Source organism: Tupaia chinensis, unplaced genomic scaffold, assembly GCF_000334495.1.
Source record: "Tupaia chinensis unplaced genomic scaffold, TupChi_1.0 Scaffold149501_1, whole genome shotgun sequence".
Taxonomy (NCBI): Eukaryota; Metazoa; Chordata; class Mammalia; order Scandentia; family Tupaiidae; genus Tupaia; species Tupaia belangeri.
In genome coordinates this window covers 1,592,817-1,605,829 of record NW_006209345.1, presented here as the reverse complement: position 1 = coordinate 1,605,829, position 13,013 = coordinate 1,592,817, and the positions used below count along the sequence as shown (strand labels likewise).

General features: G+C 52.1%; 1 protein-coding gene across 3 annotated transcripts in view; it reads right to left on the bottom strand.

Moving 5' to 3' along the window:
- Positions 1-6,210: 6,210 nt before the first annotated feature.
- MRGPRF (MAS related GPR family member F) overlaps positions 6,211-13,013 on the bottom strand; it is an 8,892-nt gene continuing 2,089 nt past the window's right edge. For all 3 annotated transcript variants that reach the window (XM_006171241.2, XM_006171242.1, XM_006171243.2), the window contains 2 exons: positions 11,769-11,872; positions 6,211-8,046 (listed from right to left, as the gene is read on the bottom strand). In XM_006171241.2, coding sequence (XP_006171303.1) covers positions 7,063-8,046; positions 11,769-11,816 — 1,032 coding nt within the window. In that variant the 5' untranslated portion in view covers positions 11,817-11,872 and the 3' untranslated portion in view covers positions 6,211-7,062. The remainder of the gene's footprint in view (positions 8,047-11,768; positions 11,873-13,013) is intronic.

Below are 13,013 nucleotides of genomic sequence, written 5' to 3'. Positions count from 1 at the left end.
AGGCAGAGGGACGAAGAGTCCTGGAAACCTTGCCAAGTGATGAAACACCTAGGTTGGGGTTTAGATTCAAGGATTATGGTTCAACAAAGGACCTGGTTTTGGCTACTGACTCATGAAGCGGACTGAAAGCAAAGAAGCCACATGTAAAGGAGTGAAGAGGGCTGCATTGTCAGATATACCCCAGACCTGGCTCACCTTGAAGGGCTATCCTAGACCTCTGAACATATACCCTCAGGAAGTGGCTCCTGTAGGTGTCTCATCTGAAGGTTCACGTGGGGCGGGATCTTCTAAACCCACCTGGTTGTTGGCAGCATTCAGGTCCTGGTGGGCTGTTGGCCAGAGGCTGCCCTCACTTCCTTTCCAACATGACAGCTTGCAGCATGGCTCCATTGGATCACAGATCTCCTTGCACTGTTGGTCCTTACTGCTCCTGTCCAGTGTGGAATATGCTATAGGCCAATAATCATCATGTGACGTTTCTCTTCTTTCTTTTTCTAGTAGGAATTTTCTTTTTTAAAGTTACAGTTATTTGCTTTTCCTTTACATTGTGAATAGTGTGTCATGGGGGATGGTCATGGCCTGAATTGTATCCCCTAAATTCATATGCTGAACCCTAGTTTCCAGTACCTCAGAATGCAACTGTATGTGATGATAGGGGTCTTTAACTAGGTAACTGAGTTTAAATAAGGGCATTAGTGTGGGCCCTAATCCAGTCTGCCCAGTGTCTTTTTTTTGAAGAGGTTTTAGCTATAGGGCTTGTGTGTTTGCCAGAAAGACAAAGGGAGACAGAGAGACAGAAAGGGAGAAATTACCCTCTGCGGGGATGGCCACACCACAATCCTTTCTCCTTCATTCTCCTCTCAGGGTCTTGGGCATGCATGCACACACGCCTGGCGTGAGTTTAAGCCACTGGGTCTGGGAATTGAACCATGGTTGACTACATGGGAATCCAGCGACATAGCCATTATGCCATCTGCTGGCTCCTACCCAGTGTCCTTATAAGAAGAAGAAATTGGGACAGACTAGTGCACACGTGGAGGGATGACCACGTAAAGACCTGAGGGAGGATGACATCTACAAGCTAAGGAGAGAGGCCTCAAAAGGAAGTAATCCTGCTCACACCCTTGCTTTGACATCTGTCCTCCAGAACTGTGAGCAATAAATATTGTGTAAGCCCTCTGCTCAGACTCTGGTCTTTGTTTTAGCAGCCACACGGGACACATACAGTATAAGAAGTGTTTGTGGATCTGATGAAGGGAGTTGTGAAGAGTCTATGGATCCTGGTCCTGGGGCTGGGGAGCCAGACCTTGCAGTTGACTTTGGTCCTCTCTCTTTTGCAGGGGGATGGGCATCATTTTCTGGTTTAGATAATGCAACTACAGGTTCAAACTCATATGTGCAAAGAAGTGAGGATATGGATGGTGGACTGTGAGGGCGGAAGATGGTCAATACTTGCCATTTTTGTTTTGCCTTCTAGCCAACACACTCTGGTTTTGCCTTGAGATCACCCCTCCCCCACTCTCAGTTCATCGGATTTAAGTGGACTTGGTGTCACCTTTTCTCCCCAGTCTTCCCTTCTAGTTCCAGGGGCAGTTATGTGACACGGGCCTGGCCAACCAGCATAATAGTCCGGACTTGTTTGGGAATTGTCAGAGAAGGGATGCTCCTTTTTTTGCTTAGGTGGTGGAATTTGTAAAATGGAAACAGAACTGCTGGTTACCTGTCATTTAGTTTATTAGTTGAGAATAAATGCAGCATAGACAAAAGCAGAGATGAGTAACAGAAAAAAGGAAAGTGGGTGGGGACAACTGCATGGCCCAGCAGCACTGCACTGCCGAAGAGATGCCAAATCCCACAAGGCGACCGCTGTTCGAATCCTCTACCCACTCAGCCTGAAACACAGGAGTGCCCAAGATCTGATGGACTGGAAGGCAGTAGGATGGGAACTGCAATGTGCCTAGACCCTGTGGAGAGTGCTCGTCTCACTCCCCCACCCCTGCTCTTGTCTTCTCTCTCACTCTCACATGCTCACTCGTGCAATGTATTATGAATACAGAAAGAAAATTAAAAAGAAAAAGGAGAAATGGCCTAGAGAATATCATTTGAGGCCCCAGATTCAACTGTGTTCAATGCCAGAATCACTTCTGGAACTTTTCAAACAAGTGAGTCAGTACATTTCCTTAAACACACACTTACCCAAACCCCTCAAACTAGATCAAACCAGGATTTCCTTTACTTTTCACCAGGAGTCCTGGCTGGTATGGTGCAAAAATCTGCCTCGGTAAGTAATCTGTAATGGCATTAAGCAGAAATGAGTGAATGCCTTGGGCAGGGGTGAGGGTGGGAGGGATGGAAATGCTTTGTGTACGGATCTGTTGATAACATAGGCATGTAAACATTTGTCGGAGGTCTTCAGACCATATTAGCATGTACATTTTATTGTACATAAATTAATCTTGGTTAAATTAATTACAAAGTTGTTTTGTTTTTTAAATCTGCCCGGGTAGGTAAATCTTCTCCTGAATTGCCAGGAAACTTTGGGCAGGCATTCTGACTCATCCGAGCAGTTTTTTCCATGAGTTTCGATTTCATGAACTGTGCCCTGTTGTTTTCGAGTTCTCCAATGTTCAAACTCCTCCTGGTTTAAATTTCATATTTTTGCACTGGCCTCCTCAGTGGTTTTTGATTTGGACAGATCTCTACAAAATGCCTGTATTAGAGGGTCTATCCCCTGGGCCGGGTCTTCTCCGGGTGTATAGAGAGGCTGGACTGTAAGTCGACCTGTCTCTCCGCCCCACCTTCTAATGAGTCCCAAGGTTCCAGGGAAGGAGTTGTCTTGGCTGAGGATTCTGCATCAAGCTGTACAGATGCAAAAAGATTTGGGGCTTGAAAATTCTGGCATAAAATATAAAATTTGAGTTATCTGAAAACCACCGCTGGCGGGGATTCGGGAAAGCTGGGCTGCTACCGGGAGGCTGTCCATTTCCTTTTGTTGACATGGAAGGTAAAGACAGGAGGGGCTTCAGACAGGAGAGGCTGGGCTTTCAGACTGCTGTGCTGTTGAATACTGCGTTCTTATTCCCCACTCTGTTTCAGACCCAAGGGCCTGAAACTGTGCCCTTCCCTCTTGGGGTCTACAAAGACTGGAGAACCCAGCAAGCCCCTGTGGGTCGTCCTTGGCATTCATGGGCATGTCCTGCCCACCCATCTCCATGCATCTCCCCTGAACCTCCACTCCTGCGTGTTGCTGATGGGAGACACAAACACCAAAGGCCTGAGCTTCCAGGGCAACAAGATGGCCACCGGGGAGCCTGTGGATAGTGACATGGGGTAGAACCAGGGCTGTCCGCCTAGAGTGACTGACCTTGGATGAGCCTGGCCTTCCACAAATGGCACTAGCAGTGTGTACCACGTAGTCTTGTCAGGCAAAGTACATGACATACGTAGGTGAAGCTCTTCGCCCAGGGCCTGCTGTGTGCAGACGGTCTCCAATAAATGGCCATCACTACCTTGGTCACTTGTGCTTGGGACTGGTCGTTCATGGACATACTCCTCCTTCAGTGGCCACATAGCTCGTTGGCCCCAAGACCTAACCAGGGCACTGGGCTGTGCCAGGGACTGTCCTCAGGCACCTACATCACCTTGTGAAGTCTGTGTTGTAGTATCTGCGGAAACCGAGGCACAGCAAGACTGAGGTCCCACAGGTAGCAGGTGGAGGCCCTCTGTCTCCCAAGACTTGTTCTTTTTTTTTTTTTTTTTTTCTTAAGAGAGATTTTTGCTGTAGGGTACATGTGCTCCCTGGAGATTCAGAGACACAGAAAGTGAGAAATCACACCCCCAACCCCCCACCCCCACCCCAGGGGATGGCCATGCTGCAATCCCTTCTCCTCCATTCTCCTCTCAGAATTTTGGGCACGCATGCATGCACATGCGCCTGGCGTGAGTTTAAGTTGCCAGGTCTGGGACTCGAACCTGAGTCAACTACGTGGGAATCCAGCGACATAATCTGTTGGTCTGACGGCTTGTTCTTGACTTTCCAAATTTGGGCTTATTTATCCTTTGTACTATCTCAAAGACTGTGCATTTTCATTTGCTTATTTTTGTGGGGATGTGGGCGGCAGGAAGTATAAGGAAGCCTGGAGTTCTGCCCTACCCTGTGCTCCCTTTCCCTCCCTTTAGTTCCCTCCCCTCCTGCCCTTAACAGAAGCTCCTTTATAGGAATAACAGAAGGACCCCAAGCTCACTACCTGAGTCTCAATTCTGTGACTTCCTTGTGGTGGGGGCCTCAGCAGATAATGGCCAGATCCCTGCCAGAGATTCAGGATGGAAATCTGTGATTGCTCCCCACTTCCTGCCTTGACCAAAGCCCCTGAAAGGAGGCTTGGGAGGGCTGCGAGAGCCCCTGCTGTGCTGGGCTGGGCGCTGAGGCACAGCAGCGGCCACAGCCCTGGTTCCTCCCTAGAGCACTTTAATGATTAAATACCAAAGGAGGGAGGAGGAAAGCGACCAAGGGTCTGCGGTTTTTGCTCTCTTCATGGTCTGCACCGTCTCCCCTCCATTAGCACAGAGAATGAGGTGCAGGGAATCCTCCTAGGGCTGGGCTGGAGTGGGGAGAAGTTCTGCTCCCTAGTGAGACTGTAATGATCTGCACAGGAAGGGTCCAGGGGCTGGGAGAGGCTGGTTCCTGACTTCCCCCTGCAGCCACTCCCCCTTCCTGCCCTTCCCATCTCAGCATCTGTAGGAGCAGCCTGTTCAGAAAGCCAGGCCCAGCTGGCTTCCGTGACCTTCCTCATTCATGGTGGGGGCTGCCCATCCACTCTAAGGCCCTGGGTTCCCTTCTAGGAGGGCAGTTCCCCACAGGTGGCTCTGGGTTAGAGACCTGGGTGGGCGCTCCTAAGAAGACAGCGAATCCTAGGAACTGGGATTCTCTGGTCCCAGAGGAGCCAGAACCCTGGACTCCCCCTTGGCCACCTTCAGGACCAGGAGACATTTCTGGTCATGTGGAGGCTGAGGTGGTGCAGGGGAGGCTGAGGTGGTGCAGCCAGGACACCCGTTTGGGGGAAGATTTTACCACTGGGTGGACTCCCAGCCCTGCCTTCTCTCGTGTGTCCTCAGAGACCCACCTGCAGGGATACTTGCAATCTGGGATCTCCTGACTAGGGTTGGGACAGAAAAGGGGGTTGAGGGTATGGGCAGGTTCACTCCAGGAACTAGGGAAGGCCAGGTGGGCATGTATAGCCACCACTTAAAGCTCCTGGGACCACCAGCTCCTGACCACACAAGGTCTTCTCTTTTTGTAGAACAGTGGCCTTGCTGGGAGGACCAGCCAGGACTTTTAAGAAGGGTAACAGAGGGGAGCAGTGGCCTGGGGGAGATGGCTAGAACTGGGCCACAGGGGGACATAGCATTGGGCATCAGGTTACCTGAGGGCTGGTGCTACAGCTCCTGGCCTGGGACCATGTCACCCAGGTAAGGCCGGTCAGCCTCAGGGGTCACTGGTAGAATGCCAGGTGGGCAGGTGAGCCCTGCAGTACTGCTCAGGCCTTCCCCCACCCCACTGGTTGTTTGGAGAGCAGCCCTCTCCTCCCCTCCCCGTCTTCTCCACAGAGAAGGATCCAGCATGACCTGGGCCATGACACCTCTGCCCTGGTCTCTGTCCTTGGGGTCAAGGAGTGAACAGGTTCCCCTCAAGAGCTTCCCCAAAAAGGGGCTGGACATCAGGAACCCAGGATGGGCTTTTTCTGGGGGCTGACCATAGACAGGGGAGCAGCCAGGAATCTTTCCTGCCTTAGCCCTAGTTGAAGCTGTCCCTTGGGAGGGCTCCTAGCCTTTCACTCCATGCAGGGAAGTATCCAGACTCAGGGAGTCCAGGACAGGGACAGGAATTCTGGCTGGGGGAGCAGCAGGAGCAGAGGCTGCAACATGCCCCAGGGACTATACTGCTGAATGGGGCCAGGCATGCAGCAGGGGGAGCTAAGGTTCCCAGAGCAGTGTGGGCCATGGTGGGTGAGTGAAAGAGGGCATTGGCACAAGCCAGCAGAGGACGGTCTAATGACCATTCTCCCTTTGGCATGGGTGTGGATAACCTACCAGGGGAGGGAGCCCCAGAGCTAGTGTGGGGAGGCTGCTCACCCTGGGCTCCCCTACCTTGGGGCATCCTTGCTGTGGGAAACAGAGACCACAGAGAGCACAGCAGGCATTGCGCCTTCCTCACTGCCAGATATAAAATGTTTATTGATATACATTTTAATGTCTTTATAAAACTTGCTTTGGCTACACTGGGCCACTGTGCTTATAGGTGGGCACCATAGTGCCAGTCCCCAGATGGCTAGGGTAGAGCCAGTGTCCACTTAAGTTAGGGGCTGGAACCAAGTGACTGTGTCCAGGAGCTGCTCAGATGGTCCACAGTAGCCTCCAGGACACATGGAGAGCCCTGGGAGTTTGCCCCAGGCTGGCCTGGCACAGTGTGGAATCAGAGAAGGCAGTCACCTACCCAAGGTGGCTGGGTCCTTCCCATCTCCAGCAACTCACCACGTGATTGCAGACTTAGCTACAAGGCAGGTTAACCAGAACCCTCTTCCAGACAGTACCTTTTCATTCAGCTTGGTTCACTGATCTTGCTTTGAGAGGATGGACCCGCAAGGACAATACCCTAATGGTGGGGTAAGGCTGCTGGCCTGGTGGGGAGCTGGGGTACTGGCTTGGTCATTTTCAAGAAGGGCTGGTTAAAAGGGCAGGAGATGGATGGGGTTGGGTGGCCCCTTATCTCCTTTTCTGACCAGCCAGGTTAAGGAGGCCCCAGCACTTGGGGGCGACCATTGTATAATGGGTTACCAAAGAGGAGAAGGGCTGGGGGAGCCAGGCAGAGGCTCCAGGGTCTGCTTGTAGGTGGCTGCTCAGTGTCTCGGTCACTCCTGTATGCTCTGGCCCAAGGAAGAGGAGGCATGAGGGGCTGGAAATAGTCCATTATCCTCCTGTGTGGGCACTGAGACAGCTGCCCAGGTCCCGTCTCTAGAGGCCACCAGATGCAACCTGTCCTGCCTCCCTCCAGTTGCTGGCCTCTCAGGAGGCATTCCCAGGGGGACACTGCATCTCCATGGTGACAGTGTTGGGTGTGCCACCCCCAGTGTCCCCCAGCTCGGCGCCATCCCGCAGGGCTCGCTGGAAGACCACCCTGAGAGGCTCCCACAGTCGCTGTGACTTGTCCCTCCCAGCCAGGAAGTAGACGACAGGTTTGGCGCTGCTGTTGATGCAAATGCACAGGTCGGTGACGTACTCAGGGAAGGGGGCTGGGATCTGGAAGACCCAGAAGAGGAACCAGTCAATCCCTAAGTAGATGGAGGACACAAGGAAAACTGAGACCATGGCCAGGATGACATGGTTGAGCTTGGCAGACCGCTGGCGCCGCCGGGCCCGGCATTCCACGTGTAGGATGAGGGCCAGGCAGGGCAGCACCATGAGAGGGCAGAAGAGGAGGAAGAGGAGGATGCCCAGGAAGATGTCCATGTGCCTGCAGGCCACCCTGGAGGCCTCACGGCCCAGAAACACGCAGAAGTAGTTGTGTATGCCGGTGACCAGGAGGGACAGGATCCAGAGCAGGGCGCACACCACGGCCGATAGGCGCTTCGGCCGCTGGCGCCAGTACCAAGCTGGAAAGATGACAGACACACAGCGCTCTGTGCTGATGGCTGGCAGGAGGCTCACGCTGGTAACAAAGGTGAAGAGCCCCAGGATCCGGGACACGCTTCGGACGTAGTCAGCAAACGTGCCCAGGAAGCCCCCGGTGTTCAGGATGGAGAACACAGCCTTGCTGAAGAGGTAGCCGACGTCGGCACTGGCTAAGTGCAGAAAGTAGATGGAGAAGGGGTTCCTCTTGATGGAGAAGCCAAAAAACCAGATGACCAGCCCGTTGCCCACCAGGCCACAAAGGCAGAGAAGCAGGAAGATGTAGTTCATGACTGCGGGAGGCGGCAGCATCGTGATCTGCTCAATGGTCAGGAAGCCTCGGCTGTAGAGTTCTGGGGCCTCACTCATGCCGGGACACATCTGTGCAGGTGTGGAGGGGAGATACCAGGTGAGGCTGGCTGGGCCCCACCTGCAGGCCCTCCCCTGGGTCTCAGTGGGGTGCTGGTTAGAGACTGGGGAGTGGTCTCTAGGGTCACTAAGTAGCTATACACCTAGAGCAGAAAGACCCCTGACCCTACCTCCACAGCTAGCAGGATGGCATGCCTACAGGGGCAAGAATAGGAACGGTTAATCACCATGAAGGCTCCGGGCTGCCTGTGGGTCAGCATAGTCTGTTGAACCGTGACCATGTCATATGACTTGAAGAATAACTGAGAAGCTTTTCCAGACTGAAGGAGACCAAAGAGCCCTCCTAGTAAACGCAGTGCTACCATCCTGGATCATATGCTGATCTAAATAGTTACGACAAAGCGTAACTATGCACAAAATGTGCATAGGGACTGTGTATAGATAATGGCGCTGCGTCAGTGTCAGGTGTCCTGAAGGTGAAACGCACTGTGGCCATGGGTGGGCATGTCCTTGTGCTTCGATGAGACAGGTTATTTGGGGATAAAGGAGTTTGGTATCTGCAGTTAACTTTTCAAAAGTTCTAGAAAAAGAGGTCTACAGAGGGAAAGCACATATGGTGACAGGTTAACAATGAATGAACTGGGGCCAGGAGGTGGCGTGGTGGTTAGAAAGTTGGATCCCACATGACCAACTGAGAGGTCTGAGTCCTGGATCCAGTGGCTTGAAAAATACACCAGGTCTGTGAGCATTATGTGCCCCAAATCCTGAGAGGAGAATGGAGAAGGGACTGCGGCATGGCTATCCCTTCTGAGGGGTGATTTCTCACTTTCCTTCTCTCTCTGGCTCTCTCCAGAACAGCACCTGGGCTCTACAAACAAAATGAAAACAATGAATGTGTACATCATACTGTTCTGGCAAGTTCTCTGTACAAACGAAAACATGAAAATATGTATTTAAGACATAAAACCACTTGTAAATGAAAAAAGCATGTAGTGTGGTGGAGAGGCTAAGGTCATGAGATTGAAGTCAGCTTGGGCAATATTGTGAGACCTTGTCTTAAAAAGAAAAATAAAAAGGAGACCCTAGTCATAGCTGGAGGAAAACCATGTCCCATAGTGGGATCAGAAACAGTTCCCTGCTAGGCTGGGGCTACTCTTGGGTTCCTGGATTGTGGGAAAGTCTAGGGGGAGTCACTGGGGAAGGGGGAGAGGCAGCAATTATTTACCTAACTGTAGGAAAGTATATAAATATAGAGAGGGTATATATATGTATGTGTGTGTATATATATAGAGAGAATATATATATTATATATATAGAGAGAATATATACATATATGTACATAGACGTACATATACATAATATATATGTACGTCTATGTACACATATACACATACACATGTGTATACATATACATACACATATGTATGTGTATGTACACATATATGTATACACACACATGAACATATATACATATATGTATATATGGGTTGTTGGAAAAGTCATGAAGCGTTTTTGCAGAGAAAAGCGTAGAAAAATACATCATGACTTTTCCAACCACCCAACAAGTTTTTGCCATAGGACATATGTGCTTGCTGGAGAGAGACAGAGGGGGAACGTGAGAAATCACACCTCTGGGGGCATGGCCGCACCACAATCCCTTCTCCTCCACTCCCCTCTCGGGATTGTGGGCAGGCACACATACACACACCTAGCGTGATTCTCAAGTTGCTGGGTCTGGGATTTGAACCACTGTTGGCCTTGTGAGAATCCAGCACCTTACCTACCATGCCACCTGCCGGCCCCAGCATTTCAGTTTTTGAATGGCTGTAAGAGTGCATCCCAGCCAAATATGGGTCCTGCTCACAGGGTCTGGGCTGGCATATAAATGCACGATGGTGGGTCAGGTGAAAGAAACTCGGGTGGAGGACACAGTGGCAGGCTGAAGGGCACCCAGCAATGAACCAAGTGGGCAACCTGTTGTGTTTTAGCTGGTGGAAGCCAGGAGGTACCTGTGGGCTGAGTGGCTGGATGACCTCTTTCCCTCCCCAGAGAAGCCGAACTGTAGATTGCAATGTGCAATATCCTGATCCCTGCATGTTAACATTTAAAAAACACTCTGTGGGCCAAACATGACACATCTACAGGCTGGATACAGTTCTCAGGCTACCATTCTTGACCCCTCATTCTTAGCAGTAAAGGCTCCCAGCGCTGAGCACCATCGCCCCATTCCCACACTCTAGCAGACATTGCTAATTCACTGCAGCACTCTCTCTAAGGCTGGTATCTGTTCCCATCACTTATGGCTTTCCCACAAAACAAATGGGAAGGTTCTCCAGGCAGGATCCATTCTGCCACCTTCCAGAGAGCTCCCAGCTTTGGCAGCAAATGGGGTCTTGAGAGACTGTTCTCTGGGCTTTACTGCCATAACAAAGGGAAGGGCCTTCCGGCCTGGCTCAGGTCAAGGAGACCCTATGGCAGGGATGGAAGGTGTTGGCAAAACTGTTAGGACACTCCATGAGACCAAGGAAAGCACTTCAAGGGCCTACTCAGCACCTGCCATTCTTACCAGCACAGTGACTGTCCATCTGCCTATTTATCCCCAATCTGATTCCTGAGCTTGCCCTTGGCTTTCCTTTCCTCCACGTGCCTTTGATGGTCCTCTCAGCTGGGGAACCAGACCCAGGAATTTGTAGGACCTGGTGTCCAAATAGGCCCGGGAAGGACTAGCTGAGACTCTGGGAGAAAAGTGGACTTTAGGGGCTGGATGAATTGAGGTCAGATTACCCTGTGCCTCTCTAGGCTGGAAAAAGTCTGTAATCTCCTCCTTGGAGTTGGAGGGTGAGTCACTGGGTGTGTTGTGCCTTTACCAGCCACATACTGCTTTGTAAAACGCCTGCACTGGAACCTGGCTCCCTTCCTGAGCTCTGTCTTTGCTCCAAGAATTTCTGGAGACTTCCCTTAGCCAGTCCAGCCTTTGTCCTCCATGGCTGGCATTTCCCAGTGGGAGGTCCATGGCTGCCATTACCCAGTGGGAGGTAAAGAGCTAAGGACATGTGGGGGATCCTGGCAGTTGGGCAGGAGTGACATGACTATCCTGGTGTTCTTGCTGTCTTTCGAATGGAGAAGAGGGTGGACTAGGCAACTTGGAGGGATTCATCCAATCGAGAGAAGTTTGCTCAGGATTAAGAAGGAAATCCTAGACTTTTCAAGGGGCCCAGGGAAGTCTAGAAGGTAGAAGGTAGGGTGAGGGTCAGCCTGGAGAGATGGACAGAGTCTCAGCCGGGCTGGTGCCTGGAGATGGGAGGTGAAGTCATGTCTAAGGGACTCAGGGTTGGGGCCACAGTTGCACTCCCCAGAGTGGGTTCTGCAGAGCACATGGTATCACAGCCACCTTGGGGCCAGAATCCCAGTGCATCCAGTGGCAGTGCCTGGTTCTGGAGGGATGAGATGAGACAAGCTCTTTCAGGGCTGGTAAAAGATGATACGGGGTCGGCACAGTAAAGGACTTCAGGAGTGTTCAGTCCCTGTGCTTGCCTCATCAATGTGGACACTGGAGATTCGAGGAACCAGGTGGCCTGTGCCAGGCAACATAGCCCAGGGGGTTCCTGCCCACCCTGGATCCAGAGCTAGAGGATGGGGCCTGGGAGCTCGGAGGAGATGTAGGGCTAGGTCTGCCCTTCCCACCCACACTGTCTGGGAAGGCCCTGGGTCCCCTTGGCTTTGGTGGCACTTGCCTTGTTCCTGTTGGTGGAATGAGTCTCCCAGGAACAGTTTCCAGCCATCTTCAGCCCTGGTGAGTCCAGATTCCTGCTCACAGCTCACTGGCCTGCAGACCCACCTGGCAAAAGCCCAAAGACAGGATGAAATGAATGCAGCAGAGGTCTCACCAAGACCACCTACTCTCCACCCCTCCTGCAAAGACCCTGCATCTCCTGGACCTTTGTCCCCAAACCCCTAGGGCTTTGTCTCTCAGGCACCTCTGCTTAGAGGAAAGATTATCAACCAGCTCCCTCAAAGGCAGCGGCTTTGTGGGACTGTCCTGTGAGATTGCAGAGCAGGGCACCTCTGTGAACACAATCCCCTCTTGCCCATGAACCTCTCATTCAGACCTTTGCTGAACCCCTGGAACCCCACTGCTGCTCACTAAGGAAGAAACCTTTTCCTTCCCCATTTCTCACTTGGTCTGCTTTTCTGGAAATATACATTTATTTACCCACATACGTTTCTTGAGCACCTCTTTTGTGTCCAGCTCTGTATGAGACAGCAATCAGTCTCAGGAGGGAGAGCAGGGGAGAAGAGAGAATTTCTGGTAGGGGGGACTTCTTGGAGGAGGTGGCCTTTGTCCAGACCTTGTGTTTGTAACATGCTAAGGTGCCTGGTCTTTCCCTTACAGGTGTCTAGAAGGCAGGACAGCCCAGTCATCAGCATCCTTGTCACCACCATCAACCCCAGTGTCAACAAATGCCAGCTGGGTGCTGCCAGTCTGCCTGCACCTACATCCAGTTTGGTCCTCATCCCCCTAGGCTCAGGGATCCAGGTCACCTGTCCAGAGGCACACCCATAACCACAGCTCCAGCTGCAGCTTTGCATGTCGTCAGACTAGAGTAGCCCCAGGAGTCACTGGATGCAGGATGGGTGAGGGGATGCTAGGCTCAGCCTAGAATTGCCAAAGGGGAGGCCTGGGAGGGGTAAGCTGGGAAGGAGGCGACCTTGCTGGAGACTGGTCCAGCCTAGTCAGTCAGAGCTCACTGATCCACCAGCCCTGTGTTTCCTGTCCCCCAATCTGAACTCTGACCCTGAACATCAAATGCATACTCCTCCCTGCTGTGCAGATGGGGAAACTGAGGCTGTGGGCGGAGAAGGACCCTGCAGAAGGCACAGCCCAGAGGGCTGGCTGCTGGATCTGACAGGGAACGCTCAACTCCCCTAAAATTCCTCCCTTGGGTTCGCCCAGCCGCAGCCCGCCTCGCATACCCCGC